This window comes from Eptatretus burgeri, chromosome 3 (genome assembly GCF_056783735.1).
Source record: "Eptatretus burgeri isolate ZD-2024b chromosome 3, Ebu_testis_v1, whole genome shotgun sequence".
Lineage (NCBI taxonomy): Eukaryota > Metazoa > Chordata > Myxini > Myxiniformes > Myxinidae > Eptatretus > Eptatretus burgeri.
The window spans coordinates 126951305-126974893 of NC_140963.1; the positions used below are offsets into that span (position 1 = coordinate 126951305).

Consider the following 23589-nt stretch of genomic DNA (forward strand, 5'->3'; position numbering starts at 1 on the left):
AATATGAATTTTTTTAGATGAGATCCTGTTATCGGCGGTGTAGTTGTTGTTGTGAAGATAATGTTGAGGAATGTTTTTTTTTAGATGAGATCCTGTTCTAGGCGGTGTAGTTGTCGTTGTGAAGGTAATGTTGAGGTATAATGTTGAGGTAATATTAATTTTTTTAGATGAGATCCTGTTCTAGGCGGTGTAGTTGTCGTTGTGAAGGTAATGTTGAGGTATAATGTTGAGGTAATATTAATTTTTTTAGATGAGATCCTGTTCTAGGCGGTGTAGTTGTCGTTGTGAAGGTAATGTTGAGGTATAATGTTGAGGTAATATTAATTTTTTTAGATGAGATCCTGTTCGAGGCGGTGTAGTTGTCGTTGTGAAGGTAATGTTGAGGAATTTTTTTTTCACATGAGATCCTGTTCTAGGCGGTGTAGTTGTCGTTGTGAAGGTAATGTTGAGGATTTTTTTTTTGAGATGAGATCCTGTTCTGGGCAGTGGAGTTGTTGTGAAGGTAATGTTGGGGTAATATGCAGTTTATCACGTTTATAGAAATGCACAAATAATTAATTTGATCTGTAGTATACCTGATCACACCTTTATGACTAAAAAATTAACAACAAAACGAGAGAGTAAATATTCCAGCAGTTTTAAGTCAACCTAATTTTATAATAAAGATATCTCCCGCATCATCAAAAAATAATTTTTAATCGTTATTTACATTATTTGATCGCTGATCCCGAATCCAGGCCTAAGTAACCGGAAATTGCAGCATCGAATGTAAGAAGAGTTCTACGTTCGCTTCTCGGCTTTGCCTCTTCCATATTAGATAAACACAATGCCCCAATCCAGTCGTCGTTTGCCCCAATGTGGTTGTTTGAAAGTAATTTTTTTTTTGTACGTGCGTTTTTTTTGGTCTTCTCTTCTCTTTGCGTTTTTCCTTGCGATGACATTGCGAAAAGGCAAAATACGTTGGCGCTAATTGAATAATTGGCCATTAACACTAAATTGCGAATAATCGTAACTGCGTAATGCGAACTTCCGGACAGTGAGGACTTCACTTCACGTCGGCCGATGCGTGGTTGGCCGACGATGACGTCACATGCCGTGCCGGACCGATGGGGATCGGTGCCTTAGTTTCCGTGGCGTTGGAGTGGCAATGGTCAATGGCAGCGAATGTCATAGCAAGCAAAGACAGGGAGGTAAACTTGATTTTGATTTGGATTTTAGTTAACTCTGTGTCTAAGTATCACAGCAGTTGTTACTTCAATGCAAGCGATAATTCGTGGAATGCATGTGAACATTCCGTACGGGCACGCACTACTTCCGGATGGTGATGACAGTGTATTCTACTAAGTTCTCGATTTCTTATGCACATTTATAGATAAACACAATGCCCCAATGCAGTCGTCGTTTACGAGAGCGAAGGAACGGCCTGTGTGGTTGTTGTTTCTGGCTTGCGGTTTGAAAGTTTTTGTTCGTTGTTTTTTTTTTTGCATGCATGGCCACGCACGTACTAGTTAATCTTAATAATAACAACAACATTACAGGAGATGGTGTCATGTAAATCCCCTTTTGTAAAAGTTATTCCTTGAACTTCTTACATAACCTTCTTCCAGTCTTGTTTTCATAATACCAGGGCAAAGCCAGCAGTTGCTCCACAGGCATCCACAATGGAGGTGAATTTAATTAAGATCTGGCTGGGAACAATATTTGATGCTCAATGAGAACCTGGAAAGGCCTGTGCCTGGAGAAGCAGTTTGCACGTTGTTCAGTTGTGGGTGTAATTTGTCCACAATGTGGATTTAAGTGTTTCTTATTGAAAGGAAAACCAAGTGGAGTTGGAGCTCTGGTGGGGAGAGGGAACAGATGGTTTGCTTGGAAGGAGTGCACTGGGCATGTTGATACTTCAGATTGATGAAAATATTTCAAAACCAAAAGGTTCATAGACTTGCTATCCAAAGGGGCAATTGACCAAGTTTGTTTTATAAGGAATTGATTTATGAAATGACAAATTAGATGCATTAATGATCAGAGAAAAAATTTAAATTTTCAAACACTTTTTAGTCCAATTTCAACTTTTGATACATCTTGATCAGCCAATAAACAAATCCGTTTCTTATTATATAGCACTTTTAATTTTGAAATGAAATCTCAAAACACTCTAATAAGAAAGCAGAGGCAAGTAAAGCAAGGATTGAGAAAAAGCAACTCGAGATGAGATTATAGGTGAGATTCATAAAATGCTATTGATGAGGCTGTGGGAATTATAAAAGGCTGAGAGGTCCAGAAGTTGATGAGCATGTCTAAGGTAATGCACTGACAAGTGGAGCAGCAGGGCAACAAGCAAGGGAATGATGAACAGGAAGAGAGAAAGAGAAGGAAAAACAGCAACAGACCAGAACTCGGCCCACAAGAGCACTTGGCCCAGATGATGATGCACAAAGCCAGCACAAAAACGCACACAAAGGCACAAACCGAAATGTGCAAGTGGATTACATCAACAACGAGAAGGGCACTCGGTAGAGCGCATACCTCCGCCACGCAATGCCTGATCCACGAGAACATATCAGGCCCAATACATTTTTGACATATCATGCTATACATTATTGCATCGTTTTTGGCCCAATCTCTCAATGGTGAAGAATCACTTAAAAAATTATAGTTGTCGGATCGAAATCCAGATCTTCACCAAAATCTAATCAGTTTGTCCTTGTCACACATACCGAACCTGTCCACAACTTTTTGAGATGTCCTGTACACAAACAAACAAACAGAGACAGAAAGTGGTGAAAACATAACCTCCTTCACTTTCGGTGGTGGAGGTGATAACTCCAAAAACTTGACTAAAACTATAAAACAAGACAATTTGCGAAACAGGTATCCTCAGCTTTTGAAGGCAGCCACTCAGAGATGGCGTCTGTCCGCGAAGGAACCCAAAACGATGAAGAAGTTCATAATTGCCATTTCCTGAAGACACAGCTTTAAGTGAGGGCTGAGACATTGGGTTCAGGAAAGCATTAATCTGGAATAGGATTTAAGGGTGAGGGAGGCTGTAAATTATCAGTGAACTGGCATGACAGTTCACTGGTGATTGACATATCACCAGGATTGTTGGTCATGATTTCAAATTCATCATCATCAAAATAGCTGCGTTATTAGGAGAAGAAAGCTAAAATATATCTTTATTTATACAAGCCCGTGAAAAGTAATGTTCTTTAAGGAATAGGTTTCATTGTATGTAACATCAGAAGTGCTTTCATAACCTTTCGTGAAATGGAACTGTGGGTGCTTTTATGTGTAGAATTATGGGAGGGGGTGAGTGTGGTTGGTAAAAAAATAAAAAGAGATAGATTATGGGAAAGAGAGAGTAGTAGCATGGGCAGTAAAGGTGTGTGTGTGTGTGTGTGTGTGTGTGTGTGTGTGTGTGTGTGTGTGTGTGTGTGTGTGTGTGTGTGTGTGTGTGTGTGTGTGTGTGTGTGTGTGTTTTGGTTATTGTTCCCTTGTCTTCATATGCGGGATCCAGAAGGGGTGGCACAGAGTCCTCCTTGTCTCGAAGTATCCATCTCCATTTCGGTAAAGGGGGATCATGATTCATTGAACGAGCTGTGAAGTTGTTTTGTTCCGAGGGATCTTTTCAGTATCATCACTGAGCCCCGGACAGCTTCCAACTGCAGTTTGTATTAATATTTTTCCCAGGGATGTTTTGAAAGATCTCTGTAAGGTTATTCTTCTTCATTCACCTTGCTCCAATAATCACTCACATAATTTCGGTACTCTTTAGATTCCAGAATCTTTTCACTTGATTTTTGAGGTCTTGGTATTTGGTCACTTTCTTAAGATCAGCGTTGTTTCGGCCAAAATCGCTGGGAACCGACACCTTAATTAGCAATGCCATTTCTTTTCTTTTGTAATCTGAGAATGATAACTGGTCGCGATGCTTTCTTTTCGATGTTCACGCACAATGGGATCATCAGGTCGTATGTGAGCATTACTTCCTTGTTCTCAATTATCGCTTTTGGTTCATGTTTCTCTGAGTTTTCTGGGATCGGGATATTGAAGTTTTTGCAGATGTGTCAGTGGATTAGTCCACAAACCATGTCGTACCTTTGTGTGTCCAGTTGTTTTGACATGAGCTTTTTACATCCCAATAGGTGGTGGCTCGTGCTTTCTGTTTCTACCTTGTATAACCTACATTTGTTTGATTGACTCAGTCCTGCCATTTTCTTAAAGCCATTGGTGTAGTGTCCCTGGTCTTGGACATTAATAATGATTCGTTCTTCATCCCAGTTGAGCTGACCTCTTCTTAACCATTCCAATGAGCATTCTTTGTCTATGCCCAATCTGTCCAACTGTTTTTTTTTATATATATCTTCCTGCTCTTTTGTCGTTCTCCCAGTTATCGGTGAATATTTGTTGATATTTCACTTTGTTTAATTTTTTTCGTCTTTTTTGCAATCATTGGGGCTGTATTCGTTGCTGTTTTGGTTTTATGTGTGACATCTTCAATTTTCACGTGTCTTTGGAATCTTTTTTTCTTGGTGAAGTACGGATACCTTCTCTGGCTTGCTGTCTTCTTGTTTGAATACAAATTGGATTCAGTATTCTGTTGAACTTTTCACGTATTCAGTCAGTCCACAGTTGCCATTCTATGCACTTGGTGGAGTTCCATCAGGCCGCTACCTCCATCTCATCTCGGCGGGTACATTCTCGGGATGAACTGATTTTCAGAGAACATTTTGTGGATGGGTGAGGAGTTCCTTGTTTTGATGTCAAGTTTGTTGATTTCCATTTGTGGACAGTTTATTATTCCACAGCTGTATTGGAATACTGGAATTGCAAGTTGGTTTCGGCTTTGATTTTGTTTCTCGGTGTGAGATATGTTTTCAGGATCAGCTTCGTTCTACGCAAGTATTATTTGGCAATTGTTTTTCACATTTGTGTGGGACATATTTGGTGGCCCTCTTCTACTCCGAGGTATTTAAATGATAATTCGTTGTCTCGATTCTGTATTGTTGTATCTATGTCGATTTTTATGTGGTTTATTAACCTCCGCCATCGAAGTTCGGAGGTTACTGTTTTCACCTCTTTCTGTTTGTTACTTATGAAATCTAAAGATTTTGTAAGTATATTGATGAATTCCGAATCTGTTTGTTTGTTACTTATGAAATCTAAAGATTTCGTAAGTATATTGATGAATTCCATTTCTGTTTGTTAGATTTTGTAAGTATATTGATGACTTCCGTTTCTGTTTGTTTGTTTGTTTGGAGGCACGACAACTCGAGAACGGAAGAAGCTACCAATGTCAAATTACACCACGTGATTCAGGAGGTTGATAGCTTGTGCTGATTAGATTTTGGTCAAAATCGGTCAAAGGTCAAGGTCACAGTGAGGTCAAATATTCGATTTTTGATGGTTTGGTACAGATAACTCGAGAACGGAAGAAGCTACCAATGTCAAATTACACCAGGTGATTCAGGAAGGTGATGGCTCGTGCTGATTTGATTTTGGTCAAAATCAGTCAAAGGTCAAGGTCACAGTGAGGTCAAACATCCAAAAAATGATAACTCGAGAACAGAAGAAGCGACCAATGTCAAATTACACCACGTGATTCAGGAGGGTGGTGGCTTGCACTGATTAGATTTTGGTCAAAATCGGTCAAAGTTCAAGGTCACAGTGAGGTCAAACATCCAAAACATTCGATTTTTGATGGTTTGATACAGAATCATCGTAGAAACTTCTGGTTTGTGTCGCTACCTTCTCCAGAGACAGCTTTTATTCGACAAGGTTAGAGGTCAAGTTGACAATTTCGTAAGTACCAGTCTATGACTGCTTGTTACTTACGAAATCTAAAGATTTCGTAAGTATATTGATGCCTTCCGTTTCTGTTTGTTTGTTTGTTTGTAGGCACGATAACTCGAGAACGGAAGAAGCTACCAATGTCAAATTACACCACGTGATTCGGGAGGGTATTGGCTAGTGCTGCTTAGATTTTGGTCAAAATCGGTCAAAGGTCAAGGTCACAGTGACGTCAAACATCCAAAAAATGATAACTCGAGAAAGGAAGAAGCTACCAATGTCAAATTACACCACGTGATTCGTGAGGGTGGTGGCTTACGCTGATTAGATTTTGGTCACAATCGGTCAAAGGTCAAGGTCACAGTGAGGTCAAACATCCAAAACATTCGATTTTTGATGGTTTGGTACAGAATCATCTTCGAAACTTCTGGTTTGCGTCGCTACCTTCTCTCGAGACAGCTTTTATTAGACAAGGTCAGAGGTCAAGTTGACGATTTCGTAAGTACCAGTTGATGACTGCTTGTTTGTTACTTACGAAATCTAAAGATTTCTTAAGTATATTGATGCCTTCCGTTTCTGTTTGTTTGTTTGTTTGTTTGTTTGTAGGCACGATAACTCGAGAACGGATGAAGCTTCCAATGTCAAATTACACCACATGATTCAGGAGGGTGATGGCTAGTGCGGATTAGATTTTGGTCAAAATCGGTCAAAGGTCAAGGTCACAGTGATGTCAAACATAATTCCGTAAATTCATGTGGAGAAATGGAGTATTTTTGCTTCGCTCGATGTTACGAGTTCGTTTTAACTTCGATTTTAATTTTGTCTTCGGTTTTTGCGATCGCTTAGGACGCTTAAAACTCGGTTGTCGAAATTCTGGTAAAAATCGGATGTTTTGGAGACGTTTTAAGATTGTATGAAAAATATTTCACTCGACGCGTCACGGGTCGTCCCATGATGCAGTGCGCTCGAGCAGACACGTCGATGAGTTACGTTAAGGTATAATTGCGTGGAGAAATGGAGATTTTTGCTTCGGTCGACGTTACGATTTTTGATGGTTTGATACAGAATCATCGTAGAAACTTCTGGTTTGCGTCGCGACCTTCTCTCAAGACAGCTTTTATTAGACAAGGTCAGGGGTCAAGTTGACGATTTCGTAAGTACCAGTCTATGACTGCTTGTTATTACGAAATCTAAAGATTTCGTAAGTATATTGATGACTTCCGTTTCTGTTTGTTTGTTTGTTAGTTTGTTTGTTTGTTTGTAGGCACGATAACTCGAGAAAGGGAGAAGCTACCAATGTCAAATTACACCACGTGATTCAGGAGGGTGATGGCCAGTGCTGATTAGATTTTGGTCAAAATTGGTCAAAGGTCAAGGTCACGGTGAGGTAAAATATTCGATTTTTGATGGTTTGGTACAGATAACTCGAGAACGGAAGAAGCTTCCAATGTCAAATTACACCACGTGATTCAGGAGGTTGATGGCTAGTGCTGATGAGATTTTGGTCAAAATCGGTCAAAGGTGAAGGTCACAGTGAGGTCAAACATCCAAAACATTCGATTTTTGATGGTTTGGTACAGAATCATCGTAGAAGCTTCTGGTTTGTGTCGCTACCTTCTCAAGAGACAGCTTTTATTCGACAAGGTCAGAGGTCAAGTTGACAATTTCGTAAGTACCAGTCTATGACTGCTTGTCTGTTTGTTTGTTTGTTTGTTTGTAGGCACGATAACTCGAGAACGGAAGAAGCTACCAATGTCAAATTACACCATGTGATTCAGGAGGGTGGTGGCGAGCGCTGATTACATTTTTGTCAAAGTCGGTCAAAGGTCAAGGTCACAGTGAGGTCAAACATCCAAAACATTCGATTTTTGATGGTTTGGTACAGAATCATTTTTGAAACTTCTGATTTGCAAAGTTACGTTCTCTCGAGACAGCTTTTATTAGACAAGCTCAGTGGTCAAGTTGACGATTTCGTAAGTACCAGTCTATGACTGCTTGTTTGTTTGTTACTTACGAAATCTAAAGATTTCGTAAGTATATTGATAACTTCCGTTTCTGTTTGTTTGTTTGTTTGTTTGTAGGCACGATAACTCGAGAACGGAAGAAGCTACCAATGTCAAATTACACCACGTGATTCAGGAGGATGATGGCTAGTGCTGATTAGATTTTGGTCAAAATCGGTCAAAGGTCAAGGTCACGGTGAGGTCAAATATTCGATTTTTGATGGTTTGGTACAGATAACTCGAGAACGGAAGAAGCTACCAATGTCAAATTACATCACGTGGTTCAGGAGGGTGGTGGCAAGCGCTGATTAGATTTTGGTCAAAATCAGTCAAAGGTCAAGGTCACAGTGAGGTCAAGCATCCAAAACATTCGATTTTTGATGGTTTGGTACAGAATTATCGAAGAAACTTCTGGTTTGTGTCGCTACCTTCTCCAGAGACAGCTTTTATCAGACAAGGTCAAAGGTCAAGTTGACAATTTTCTAAGTACCAGTTTCTGACTGCTTGTTTATGTGTTTGTTTGTGTGTTTGTTTGTTTGTTTGTTGGCACGATAACTCGAGAATGGAAGAACCTACCAATGTCAAATTGCACCAGGTGATTCAGGAGGGCGATCGCTAGTGCTGATTAGATTTTGGGCGAAATAGGTCAAAGGTCAAGGTCACAGTGAGGTCAAACATCCAAAACATTCGATTTTTGATGGTTTGGTACAAAATCATCGTTGAAACTTCTGGTTTGCGTCGCGACCTTCCCAAGAGACAGCTTTTATTAGACAAGGTCAGAGGTCAAGTTGACGATTTTGTAAGTTCCAGTATGTGACTGCTTGTTTGGAAGTTTGACCTCACTGTGACCTTGACCTTTGACCAATTTTGACCAAAATCTAATCAGCATGAGCCATCACCCTCCTGAATCACGTGGTGTAATTTGACATTGGTAGCTTCTTCCGTTGTCGAGTTATCTGTACCAAACCATCAAAAATCGAATATTTGACCTCACTGTGACCTTGACCTTTGACCGATTTTGACCAAAATCTAATCAGCACTAGCCATCACCCTCCTGAATCACATGGTCTAACTTGACATTGGTAGCTTCTTCCGTTCTCGAGTTATCGTGCCTACAAACAAACAAACAAACAAACAGAAACGGAAGTTATCAATATACTTACGAAATCTTTAGATTTCGTAATAACAAGCAGTCATAGAATGGTACTTTCGAAATCGGCAACTTGACCTCTGACCTTGTCTTATAAACCTGTCTCGAGAGAAGGTAGCGACGCAAACCAGAAGTTTCTCTGATGATTCTGCACCAAACCATCAAAAATCGAATGTTTTGGATGTTTGACCTCACTGTGACCTTGACCTTTGACCGATTTTGACCAAAATCTAATCAGCGCTTGCCATCACCCTCCTGAATCACGTGGTGTAATTTGACATTGGTAGCTTCTTCCGTTCTCGAGTTATCATTTTATGGATGTTTGACCTCATTGTGACCTTGACCTTTGACTGATTTTGACCAAAATCTAATCAGGACTAGCCATCACCCTACTGAATCAGATGGTGTAATTTGACATTGGTAGCTTCTTCCGTTCTGGAGTTATCTGTACCAAACCATCAAAAATCGAATATTTGACCTCATCGTGACCTTGACCTTTGACCGATTTTGACCAAAATCTAATCAGCACTAGCCATCACCCTCCTGAATCACGTGGTGTAATTTGACATTGGTAGCTTGTTCCGTTCTCGAGTTATCGTGCCTACAAACAAACAAACAAACAGAAGCGGAAGGCATCAATATACTTACGAAATCTTTAGATTTCGTAAGTGACAAACAAACAGAAACGGAAGTCATCAATATTCTTACGAAATCTTTAGATTTCGTAAGTAACAAACAGACAGGGGTGAAAACAGTAACCTCCATCCATCTTCGATGCCGGTGCGTAATGAATCCAGATTGTGTTTGGTCAAGTGGGAGATAAGCACCACGTGGCAGGCGGCACTTATCTCTCCTGGTATCATGGAGCAAGTATTGTATGGGACTTGGTTCCGGTGTTTTCACTACTCACAGTTTGGAGTTGCACATTATCTGACACACACACACACACACTATGTGTGTGTGTGTGTGTGTGTGTGTGTGTGTGTGTGTGTGTGTGTGTGTGTGTGTGTGTGTGTGTGTGTGTGTGTGTGTGTGTGTGTGTGTGTGTGTACATCATGTATGTCGCTGGCAGGCCAACACAGGTGTTTGATTCATCACTCAAATCCCTCGTGTCCATGTGCTGGTGGGTGGGTGGAGATGGTCTTCCCGTTTCAAGTGATGGCTGTTTCTTCTGCAGAATCATGGGGGTGTCATCCTCTCTCAGTCATGGTGGATTACCACAAGATCGAGCAATCTCTGTCCTTTCATCATGTGTTCTGTAAAATGTTCTGATCACAAAAGCGAACATTTTTTTCTCCCGATCCACACGAGGGTATTTCAGACAAACCTCATCCAATTTCTGGCAAACTTCGGGTCTTTCGGCCATTGGTGTAGCATCGAACAATCTCGGTTTCGATTACTGCAAGCACGAAGGACACATCAACTCTGCGTATTTTTGGAAAACCGAAAATTATTCGCCGTTCAAGTTAAATGGAACCTCTATGTAACCCCTCGACAGTACGAATATGGCGGTCGACTTCTGAGTGTGACCTGATGTCTCAGCGTAAAGAAGAAGAAGAAGAAATCGACCTTTAATCACAAAATTACTTATTTTATAAATCGCAAATCAGAAGAAGACACATCATATCTATATTATAGTGCATCAAGGGATAGATTAGCGCCAAGGTGGTCTGAGCGTTTGGGCGCCCCTTTAAAAACATCACGTTTCCTCCTTGGAATGATTTTCTATTTAGTTTGACTGCCAGGTAGGCAGAGTACAAAATATTCTCGAACTCCTATCTGCGCATGTGCGGTCGGGATGAATTCTGAGCCAAGGTGTGTTAAAATGAAAGGCTTCTCTTCCGATTGATGTTCAAAATACAACATTCAATTTAAATACGTTGTTCGTCGATCACAAACTGACGATCATAAACTGATGGTACAGACATGAACCAATTGCTTAACCCCGTTTTTCGCGTCGCATGCACAGGGTAATGAAACATGGTCATCAGAACCCACGACTGCGTTTAATGCTCATCATGTCACTGACATCAGCCATATATATATATTATTCTTCTTCTTCTTTCGGCTGCTCCCTTTAGTGGTCGCCACAGCGGATCATCCGTATGATCCGCATTGTGATTTGGCTTTGTTTTTACGTCGGATGCCCTTCCTGACGCAACCCTGGTCGCCTCTTACGACACACAGGGATATGGTACACCTATTCTAACCGGGGCATACACCGGGCCCAGTACACTGGTACTCACTTTGCCGACCTCGGAAGGATGACAGGCTGAGTCAACCTCCTGGTGTGTATTAATTCAAGCGGCCAACGGGGCTTGAACTCAGGACCTTTTGGATCCCAAGCTGCTTCCCCAACCACTACGCCAACACCAGGCTTAATATATATATATATATATATATATATATATATATATATATATATATGTATGTATGTATGTATGTATGTATGTATGTATGTATATATATATATATATATATATATATATATATATATATATATATATATATATATGTATGTATGCATGTATGTATGTTTATACATATATGAGGTGTGTTCAAAAAGTATCCAACCTTAATTTTTCGTGCGTAAACAAATGAAGCTCGGGAGACGTGGTTTGGTGCACGTATGTAGGCGATCCTAATCTATATGCGTGAATATTTTCCCGCCTGCAGAAGCTGTCAGTCGCCGACAGACCGCCGATGAGTGAGGAAGTGTAAGTGAGCGCCGTCGGATTTTCGTTTTTGACACAATGACGGAAAAACTTGAACAACGCTACTGCATAAAATTTTGTGTAAAGCTTGGCGATTCCCAAGTGGAAACGATCCGCAAGATTCAACAGGCCTTCGGGAACGAAGCAATGTGCACCACACAGATAAAAGAGTGGTACAACCACTACAAAGATGGTCGCACATCAGTGGAAAGTGAAGCACGATCTGGTAGGCCCTCAACATCCCGAAATGAGATCGTCATTGACCAAGTGAGGACCCTGCTGATGCAGGATCGTCGAATCACGATCAGAGAACTTGCAGATGAGGCGGGCATCAACATTGGATCCATTCATTCCATTGTGACTGAGGATTTGGGCTTAAGGGGAATCTCAGCGAAGTTAGTGCCAAAGCTGCTAACGATCGAGCAGAAGCAACTCCGTTTGGAGATCGCACAGGACATGCTGGAGACTGTGAACAGCGATCCCAACTTCTTCAACACAGTGATCACTGGCGATGAGACCACAGTGATCCGTCATTTTGTCAAAAACGAAAATCCGACGGCACTCACTTACACTTCCTCACTCATCAGCGGTCTGTCGGCGACTGACAGCTTCTGCAGGCGGGAAAATATTCACGCATACAGATTAGGATCGCCTACATACATGCACCAAACCACGCCTCCCAAGCTTCATTTGTCTTCGCACGAAAAATTAAGGTTGGATACTTTTTGAACACACCTCGTGTATATATATATATATATATATATATATATATATATATATATATATATATATATATATATATATATATATATATATATATATATATATATATATATATATATATATATATATATATATATATATATATATATATATATATATATATATATATATATATATATATATATATATATATATATATATATACCCCCCCTGCAATTCATGAAAATCCGCGATGAATGGATGCCTCCCCAAAACACATTTTAAACAGATTTTAAACTCAATTAAACACATAAATAAAACATTTGCAAGCACAAAAATGTACAGAAAATAATATTAACAGAATAAAAAACACTGAAAACACATTTTAAACTCAGAATGATAAACTCAGTAATGTTGCAAGATCGGGTTCGAGGTGTCAGAGATAGACTCATCTGGTCTGGTCGGCTTGGCAGTGATCGGGTTTGAGGTGCCGGAGATCTACTTGTCTGGTCTGGTCGGTTTGGCAGTGATCGGGTTTAAGGTGCTGGAGATCGATTTGTCTGGTCTGGTCGGTTTGGCAGTGATCGGGTTTGAGGTGCCGGAGATCGACTTGTCTGGTCTGGTCGGCTTGGCAGTGATCGGGTTTGAGGTGCCGGAGATCTACTTGTCTGGTCTGGTCGGTTTGGCAGTGATCGGGTTTAAGGTGCTGGAGATCGATTTGTCTGGTCTGGTCGGTTTGGCAGTGATCGGGTTTAAGGTGCTGGAGATCGATTTGTCTGGTCTGGTCGGCTTGGCAGTGATCGGGTTTGAGGTGCCGGAGATCGACTTGTCTGGTCTGGTCGGCTTGGCAATGATCGGGTTTGAGGTGCCGGAGATCGAATTGTCTGGTCTGGTCGGTTTGGCTGTGCTCGTCCAACCGCGGCAAACCTTTTTCCTTCCCGAAGCATATCGAGCACCTTAACCTTCTCCGGGAGCGTCAGGACCTTCCTCTGGCGCTTCGGTTCCTTTCCAGAAGCCTTAGAAGGTGCAGGGCGTTTGGGCGGCATCGTGGGGCTTGGAGAAAAAACGTAGAAAATATTCGAAGTTCACAAGCGAAACTTTGTCTCGTGCGTTTTGTGACTGGTCGAGCGCCACGCGTTATAATTTATTGCTTTAATAATAATTTATATTTTATTTATTATTACAGTGATATACCGGGGAATCCGCAGAAAAAATTAGTTAGGTTCCAAGGGAAAACCTGCGATGAACCGGGGGCGCGATCGGTGAACCGCGATATCGCGGGGGATTACTGTGTATGTATATATATATATATATATATATATATATATATATATATATATATATATATATATATATATATATATATATATATATATATATATATATATATATATATATATATATATATATATATATCGTCACGATGGCTTGTAATCAGGGGGATTAAAATTATTACAGTCAAAGCTCGTTACTATGCCACCTCGCTTCTATGCCACTCTCGCTATTATACCACTTTTGCTCGGTCCCGACAAAATTCAATACAAAATAAATTTACTATGCCACCCCCTACTCTCGCTACCATGCCACTACTGTGTGACTGTTAAAAGGCACGAGTCGTGAAAAAGTCTGTATTGCGCAGTGCTCGATTATCACACTCACGTCCAAAGGCGAAGCGCCCAACTACAGTGCAGCTGCGCACAACATAACCCAATACGTACGCGCATAGTCAGACTGTGTCAAAACACGCGATTCTTCTCCCCGATGCCAGCCACAACAAGCCAATCACAACGAGACACAAAAAAGCGCGAGCACACACACAGACACGCAGGCACACGTACAACAGTGACATCATTTTTTTTCAAATTCAGCCCATAGTGTCAGCTCAGAAATGCAAGCGAACCGACTTTACGCTGAAGGAGAAGAAGGAGATCATCGATGCCGTGAAGAAGGAGCCGAATCAGTCCAAGTTGGCCAGGGAGATTAGCAAGAAATGGGGCGTCGAAGTTAAGAGAACCACCGTGAAGGGCATTCTCAGCAAGAAGGATGCAATCGAGGCTGCAATCAAAGCTGGATTTCCATCGAAGCGCATGAAGTTGACGCAGGCTCACGACCCGAAGCTTGATGAGGGAGTGCTCATGTGGCTGAAGCAATCAAGAGGACAGAATGTGCCTGTCAGCGGCGATCTGATCAAGGAGAAGGCGATGAAACTGGCCGAGCTGATGCACATCCCAGACTTCATGGCGAGCGACGGTTGGTTGGGCAATTTCAAGAAGCGCCACGGCATCACGTTCAAGACAGTGCAGGGCGAAGCTGGAGCGGTGGATTCGCAATCCCTTCTTGAGTGGCAACAACAGGTTCTCCGGCCCTTACTCGGGCAGTTCTCCGCAGACGACGTCTTCAACCTGGACGAGACTGGACTCTTCTGGCAGCTGCTTCCGAACAAGACCATGGCTTTCAGGGGAGAGCGGTGTACTGGAGGAAAGAAAAGCAAGCAAAGGATCACTCTTCTGGTTGGGGCAAACATGAGCGGCAGCGAGAAGTTCCCTCTTCTGGTGATTGGCAATTCCAAGAAACCCCGTGCCTTCAAGAACAAAGAGATCCCGGTCAAGTACAAGGCGAACTCGAAGGCGTGGATGACGGCGGAGCTTTTCGAGGAGATGTTGCGTGCGTGGGACGGACGACTCGGCCAGCAGGGACGAAGAGTGCTGGTCTGTCTCGATAACTTCTCTGGCCACCCTCCCGAGCTCGAGCTGAACAACATCCAACTGGTCTTCTTCCCACCCAACACGACAGCCAATTCGCAACCAATGGATCAGGGAATCATAGAGAACCTCAAGCGCCACTACAAGAAGCTGCTGCTATGCCGCCGGCTTGAGGCCATAGACGAGGGAAAGGAGTTCAAGTTCACGTTGCTCGACGCTCTACACGTCGCCCGGCGTGCTTGGGAGCAGGTCGGCAAGTCGACGATCAGGAACTGTTTCGCGAAGGCCAAGTTCATCGAAGAGGAGATCCAAACTGAGCCACAGGATGCGGAGCTGCCCGACATCTGGGAAGCTCTGACTGCCGAGGAAAAGATGCACGAGAACGAGGAGATCGAGCTGTCTGACTTTCTCGAAGCCGAGCGCCTCGCGACTGGCGGGTATTTCACGCTGGAGGAGATTCTGTGCAGTGAGGAGCCGGTGGAAAGCGAAGATGACGAGGTAACTGTCGAGGAGGAAATCGTTCCGTTCGAGGAAGCCCAGCGCGCTTGTAGCACCGTCCGGAAGTTCATGCAGCAGAGAAGCGGGAAGCCCGGTGTGATGCAAGCGTGCGATCGGCTAGACAACGAGATGCACGAGATCCGCCGAAAGAAGATGCGCCAGCCGATGATTCTTGAAAGCTTTGTGTGTCGTGAATTTCTCGCCATGCCATATGTTAGTGTGTGAACTCTGTTAGTGTGTGTATGTTCTCCGTTCGCGAAGCTTATACAACAGTCGTGCCTTTTACTTGCTGGAATAAATTTTGTCTAAAGATTAACTACAGATGGGTAACTTGAGAAAATAAGGCCGTTTTTACAAAATCTCGTTACTATGCCACTTTTGCTCGGTCCCGATGGGGGGCATAGTAACGAGCTTTGACTGTATTCATATTTGATTGTCCAAGACAGTTGCTGTAATTGTGTATCGTACTTTCACCCCTTGTGTGTTTTTTTGTTTCTTTTCAATTTTGCATGAGCATATGTTTGATTCTTATATGTGTTACGTGGACTTACATTGTGTGATATTTTGTTTTTCCACCTGGGCCAGATTTATTGCACAAATAATGCAAGTGGAGTCAGAGATGAAGGGGGGGGGGGGGGGATGAAAATTTTGGGAAAAACAAAAATACACAGCACAATTTGCTTTTTGAAATCGTTTATCAGCAAATATACTATTCCAGCTATCAAGGTTCACAGCAAAGATTATTTAACATGGAAAATTTGCAAAAGGACAAAGACGTCATGGCACATTGAATGAACACAATTGATGGATGGGAATGCCTTCCTCCATTTCACTCTTCAATAGTTGTGGGACATGCTCCGTCAATTCAGTTAACACAGACCCCATAATTCTGTCATATATATATTTTTTATAAATCCCAATAATTTTGCTCAATAATTGTGCTATGACCATTGACAAAATTAAAAATTTGCAATCAAAATTATGATGAGAAAACAGTAGCATTGAATGAAAGGACATTGGAAACAAGATGGTGAAGAAGGAGAACAAACTCCAAGCCAAAAAGTTTGGACAAAAATAGGGAATTCACACCAGCAGGAGACAATGTGATAGAGTCAATGGGAAAATATGTTTTCATAAGGAGTCCACCCGACAAAAATATCATCCCATCTTCGTTTCAGCCTGGGAAGCCTCCCAATAGATGCACAACATCCACGCCAAAAGTATTCAGGTAAAATATTTGAGGATTTCAATGCTAAAGTCACAACAGGAAGCACGACACCTCTGAATACGTTTTGATGAATTGTAGCAAGAAAATCTCATCTCAGCTAAAAAAAAATGTCATCCTGGTGTTTCACAGGCAGGGAGACGCATCAGTGTGTTCGCCGTCCATCACATGGACATGAAAATGGGAATCCCATCAGCTGGCATTAGTTGGTTGACGTTAAAGATCCCACGGTGTCCTTTGTGAAGAGTAGGCAAGCTATCACTGGCACCCCACTTGCCAAATTCTGAATTCCCGTTATAACGTACAGGGGGCATTGCCTCAGTAGCATTTCTGCGGGCCCAGCGAATGATGCTTCCCACAGCCATGCACTGTCCACGAAAGAAGAAGAATCCAGTCACTACTTTTCCTCAAGCCGACAAAGTTGAGTTGTAGAAGGATAAACCAAATGCAGTTGCGACTTCATGAGTTGGCCACCCAATGTTGCATGATGATTGGTGGTCAAAAGCTGACAACATGCTTGTGTGATATCACGTCTGTGTTGATGAAAACGGAACCGGACGAGGTCAGTTGAACCATCGGTGTCACAATTTTCAAGAAGCAAGAGACAACACATCCACCTTCATGTTGGTGGAAATCAAAAACACACTGTTGAGACAGGCAGTCACTTTAGACTTGGGAAGATACAATGAGGTAGGTTACCAGTACAGATGTTTGGCTTTATAGATTTGACCATGCTTACATCTTGTATACCATTTGTATCTTTGGTATCCCAACGAAAAACTGCATGGGAGGAATCCCCAAACAGCTTGTGCCCTTTCAGGAAACTTTTAAATTTATGGTCCAACCATAACGAGTCAAAACCGATGGTTGTACGAATGGAAGGGGACCTTTTTTTTTTTGATTAGAGCATGGTTTTCCTTAAAGATCGACAATAAAGCTCAGCACTGTGAACTTTGTGTCAGCACATGGTGCAGCCAGCTCTTTATTCACAAAATGATTGTTTTGAAACCTCATCTGCTCATTATTGCCACGATAACTCATTCGTTTTCATGTCTGTGTATGAAAAGAAACAATACATCACAATAGCCCATGCTGTTTCTTCACTGCCATGGTTAATAAATTCAAAAATAAATAAATGTGGCAGAAGAAGTGGTTGCCATAGTAACACTGTACTTTGCATCACATTTTCGATTAGTTATATAATCCACATCCTCTTGTTCCCTGTGACCCAGCTGACTCAAATTGCTGTTTTTTTTTTCCGGCAGATTACACTCGATGTCCAGTCTTTGTGGGTCGTCGAGCAGGCAGGAATGGGTCGGGCAGTGGCAGTCGGCCACACATCCTTGACTTCCAGCTTATGTTACGCCTTGGTCGCTGGCTCCTCATCGCTGAGAGGTCAGACTTTATACACCACTTTTTCCCTCACCATTGCACTCACGTTTTTGTCTTTGTATTTTTTAAGAATCGCCATACCTATATGCCGAGTACACAGACACTGGACGTCGGCAATTTATATCCAGATGGAATGAAGTCAGTGTGAAAGGGCGCATTTTCTTGTATGGCTGTAAAAACCCGATTCTTGACGTGCAGACTCTGCTCAAGTGATGGCAAATGTTTGTGTGATCTCTCACTGTTATTGGGTTGTTTTTTTGTACTTATAGTTTGCGGGGATATCTTACACTGAATTACCTTCTGGTTTGTGACTAAAGGACTTTGCTTTGCTGTTGGGTAGACCTCCACTGCTCACGATTGTTAATTTGCTCACCCAAAATGGATGAATCATTGCAGAGCTAGATTAAGGTGGGGGGCACGTGCTCTTCCTCGTCATGGGGACCCCCGATTACCATGGATTTATTTTTATTTTTTTAACATCTGCTTGCATGAAACATATGAACCATCGTTGCATTCTTTCAGATTTTATGTGTTAATATTTTCTATAAGTTGAAATATATGCACATTACAAAATGGAATATACCGACATATATTCCTTTATATATATTTTTAACTTTTTTCAGATTGAACGAATACAACAGAACACACACATTTATATTTGGATTTTCTTGTGTAAATATGGAGAATACTTCGTTCACTTTCTCACCTTAACATTGTCTTGAATGTCAATTTTAAATTTTATTTTCAAGAGGACAACTGCTGTTGTCTGCCATGTTGTCGATTGCAATGAACCATCATCGAAGAATACCACTCAAAGTTGAGCAACCGATTCATTGCAAATATTTAAGCAAAAAGACAAATAAAGCGAACGGAAAGGTAAGAGAATGGTGAAACAGAGGTGCGTTCCATTACCAAGCAGCTTGTAGAACACTCATCAACTGGTTTAAGCACTCAAGCAAGCACTCCAACAAAACAGTTGACAAGGAATGGCTGGCTTGGCAAGCGATAGCAAGCTGATTGGTAATGGGACACACCCCAGCACCTTCATCAACGCAAGAACAAAAACTGGCATAAATTATGGAGGAGGGGTGATCATACATCGCCTTGCTTAGTTGTAAGAATTGCTAATTTCTTTAAATTTTCAGGTTTCACTCCAGATGTCGATTTACTCCATGAGCTCCGATCTTAAAATCCAAAGACAGATTTTGATTATATGCTTTAATTCGTGAGTCCATGAGAGGCCGTCATGGAAAATCACATCTTATGATGCATAAAATTGCTCCAACCTCCTAATTGAAAACTACAGCACCAACAAAAGTGATGTATGCAGCGATTCGGCAGTATGAAGATCAGGCATTCGATGATATGAGTGAGGAAAGTGAAAATAAAACATTTTGAGCCCTTTATTGCACAAAAAACAAAACTTTATCATGAAGAAATTGTTGCAGCCTGTTCCAAGTCAAGGCGTTGTTGAGCAAGCCGAAACAGAATGGCGGCCTAAGGCCCCTGCCTGATGACAGCAGGCTGATCAAGATGGCGTGCCACCATCTTGGTGAAGCTTTTAAAAAAAATGATGAGCACCCTGTTAATTATCTACAAAAGGGGTGTTTTTATTTACCCTACCTAGCTTTCATTCATGCACTCCCTTGGAGTTCCCTTAGTTTGCATGCAGAGTTTCAGCTGCTTGGTTTCATGGTTTTGGAGTTATGGAGGAAATACACACACTGATATTTATTATAATAGATTGAAGAATACTGTGCAGTACTTGGAATGTTGTCTCGCTGACACAGCAAGGTCAGTTGGGGAAAATCACACGAGAAACTCTCGATAGACTCCTACTTTCCATTATTTTTGCCTCGTGAAAATAAATATATCTCGTGAGGAGGCGGAAAGAGTTCTGTATTATCTGTAAGAGAGAAATGTTGTGTGGAGACATACTTGTGTATGATTGATTACCTTAAAATGGCAAGCAATGATAGAATTGCTGCGTACGCAGTTATCTCCGATCGTTTGAAGCTTGTGTTAAGCTCTTCCACAATAATGGACAGAGAAACAAAGAAAGAGATGACCAAATTAGCTGTGCATTATCCACAAGATCTGGATAATGAACTATATCCTCAAGAAATTATTCGGTTTCGACAGTTTGTCAAAAGAAGAGGTTGTCACACCATCATCACAAGCGAAGCTTTTGTATGAAGAAGGGCTCGAGGATGGTTTTCCTCATGTATCTGTTTCTCTGAGAATGTACCTCTGTTTAATGGTCGCAAACTGCTCAGCAGAGTGTTCATTCAGCAAATTAACACACAAAGAATGAACTGCAATCAACAATGTGGGATGAGTGGCTGAAGCCATTAACAGTGCTGAGCATTGAGAGTGAACTGATGTGAGGAATCTGCTTCAAAACCATCATTCAAACCTTGCCAATGCTAAAATAAGGAAACGTGAAGTTTGTTCGATATCTACATAACAGACTACATTTCAAAATATTCATCGAGATGTGCTCTGAAGACAATATTGTTGTGGGGCCAGGTGTCAGCCGCAAGCACGACCGCGAGATGGAGCAGCAGAGTCGGCTCGACCGATCACCCGGAATTTAGATCGTACTTTTTCGGAAAAGTCCGAGAAGTACGGGTCCCTTATCGGACCGTGAAGGGTCAATATTTCTACCACGTGGTACAGGGTTATTCGCCAATTTTAAAAATACCGAGAGACCACATGGCGATTTAACGAGTCTCCACACCCTCGATGACACCCGTACGGAACGAGCCGCTTAGCGTACTCGAACCGTGTGCGATCTGAGCGGTTTATCGCCGAGGTCCGTCGGTCCCAAATATCCCGTTACAACGGCAACAGCCTGGCTCATTTCCCAACACGCAGCACGCTAAGCCAATGGAGGAAAGGACACGAACGAGCTGAAACATTTAACAATCGGGGTATTTATTCACAATGGGGGAAGGAGGGGAGCACATTAGGGCAGAGTTAAACCGATTAAAAGAAATGCACGTCTGTCCAAGCAAAAAGCACTTATACCATTCACTACTTAGAGACTGGTGCCACAAACACACATACGCACACACCCAAAAGAATTGGACCAAAATGGTCTTTATTGAGGCCTGTCTCGGACCTGTCCGCCTCGTGCGGTCTTCAAGGACCAGGTCCTCGGGGCAGAACTGGACCCCCAGCACGATCCAGACGATCCAGACCCCTCACGACCGCACTCCAGGTGAACGAAATCGGCAGGGCGAAAGCTGGCAGGAGAAGACCCTCCGTTGCTCTGGCCACTACGTGCACAGACGTTTTTTCACTCCACCCCCTTGCGCGCAGATGTTCACTTCCTTGCCAGAACTCTCAGAACCCCCCGAATGCGCAGACCGCGCCTATAATTATACCCCCCTCTTCACAGGGGGGGCTCCTCGCGACCCTCCCTCTCTCACTGGCTGGTTTTGGCGCACAAATCGCTCTTCGTCTCTCTCACTGGCCAGTTTTGGCACGCAAATCGCTCTTCGTCTCTCCCACTGGCCAAAACTGGCAGCAAGCTCCTTGATTGGCCCGGGGGCGTGGTGACATCACGCGGAGCCCTTTCCTCCTGTCGCGGGATCTGATTGGCCGGGCGACGGTCACCTCATGCGTTGCACGCTGATTGGTCGAGGGCTGCCGCACTGCTCCTCCTTGAACTCCGCCCACCATGACGTCGGCCAGAGCGAGGTGAAGGAAGCGAAGTGAAAGTGAGGGTGATGCGGTGTCGTTGGCGTTGATGTTGGTGGTGTAAAAATAAACGAAAAGAAAACCTGACAAAATAACTCCACAGTGCAGGAACATTTTATTACCCATTAGACGAGGGTCAGGACCCTAACTGGCAACATGTACTTACCGATATAACTGATCTATAGGACCTGTATGTTGTGTGCTCATGGCTTCCAGATTCGCAACAATATAACCGATATCTCCTGAAAACTCGAGTTAAAGACACATTTCAGTACTTCTGTAGTTTCTGAAAGACGGATGACAATTCATGTTCAGAACGTCTCCAGTAATTTTCACTGTATGTGTAATCAATCCATAATATTACATATCTTTATCATTTTAATTTTTCAAGGGATATTGACATGAATGAGGCTGTGATTTTTAGGTCATCTCTACCGAGATGACCTCATAAAGCCGGACCAAATGTCTGTCCGTCCGTCCGTACGTCCGTCAACAATTTTTCTTTCCGATCTTGATGAAACTTAGTTTATGGGTCGAGGTCAATAAGTGTTGCACAACGATATAACTTTTTTCCGGGTTCAAGGTCAGGGATGAGGTCACGAGGTCACGTAAGTTATAAAAATCGCCATTTTCAAAACCTATCTAGTCTGCCATTCTACAAGATATTCGGCAACTGTTTATTGATTATGATGGTAAAAAATATTATCTTGTATCTAACCAGACAGATTTTTGAATTTCCTTCCCGTTTGATTGTCACGTGATCTGGAAGATGGCCAAAAACGCCGACGCCATTCGCAAAGAAGGAAGGAAGGAGAAATGAAATATAAATATAAAACACATTTTTAGCCTTTTATATTTATACATTTTCTGCCGAAGGTGCAAAAGTTTCAAAACCCGAAATGTAAACGTCGGCATTTATTTTCAAAATATAATTTCGTGCGCGCGCCAAAATGCCGAGTCATCTTTAACCAAACTGCGTTGTAGAACTGCGCAATAGTCCGGTCATGGCGTCTGAGCAGTGGCCAGCGTGGTTCAGATTGACTGTGGTTTCTGGGGCGAAGGTGATTGTTAAGAAGTATGTCGGCGGTATAAATTCGAGTGACTGTATTGGTGATTTAATCACGCAACATCTTGACAACGAATATTCTGGCCGAACGATTGCATCAATTCAGTGCATCAGCAGGGATAATTCGCAGGCTCCTCTCGATCGTGCTGATATCTAACATAATCACCGGCGGACATAGGGCTGCAGGCTGTGGGGCGAGGCCACGGATCCCGGATGAGGGGATAAGTGATAAATTATGCTGCATGCTTTGGGCTTTATGATTGATATATCAATGAGTACATTCCATAATTAATGAATGAATAATTAATGGATCTGGCATACAAAATGTTTTTTCATACCTGACATGTTACTTTGTGCAGCGTCACGAAACTTCTGTCGAATTAATTATAATAAATGAATTTGCTAGCTCTAACGATTTTTCAAACCTCAATATCTCGATAAATACTTGACCAATTTTCATTCTGAAAGTTGCATTATAATCAGTGAAGAATAATCTACAGGATTATCATAATCTCCGAGAGCTAAGCCTATTTTTCGTTTTTTTTCTACAACTGGAAGTGAAATGTCCCCAGAGAGTGGACGGACCGGAAAACCACGTATTGCACTTACTAGTGATTCTGATGTGTTAATCTGGGTACTAAACGA

The 23589-nt window shown here is 42.2% G+C and overlaps 1 protein-coding gene across 15 annotated transcripts in view; it reads left to right on the plus strand.

Annotated features, from left to right (window-relative positions):
• LOC147030935 (semaphorin-6B-like) overlaps nucleotides 1-23589 on the plus strand; it is a 768963-nt gene that overhangs the window by 298048 nt on the left and 447326 nt on the right. For all 15 annotated transcript variants that reach the window (XM_085875514.1, XM_085875517.1, XM_085875513.1 and 12 more), the window contains one exon: nucleotides 18047-18176. In XM_085875514.1, coding sequence (XP_085731640.1) covers nucleotides 18047-18176 — 130 coding nt within the window. The remainder of the gene's footprint in view (nucleotides 1-18046; nucleotides 18177-23589) is intronic.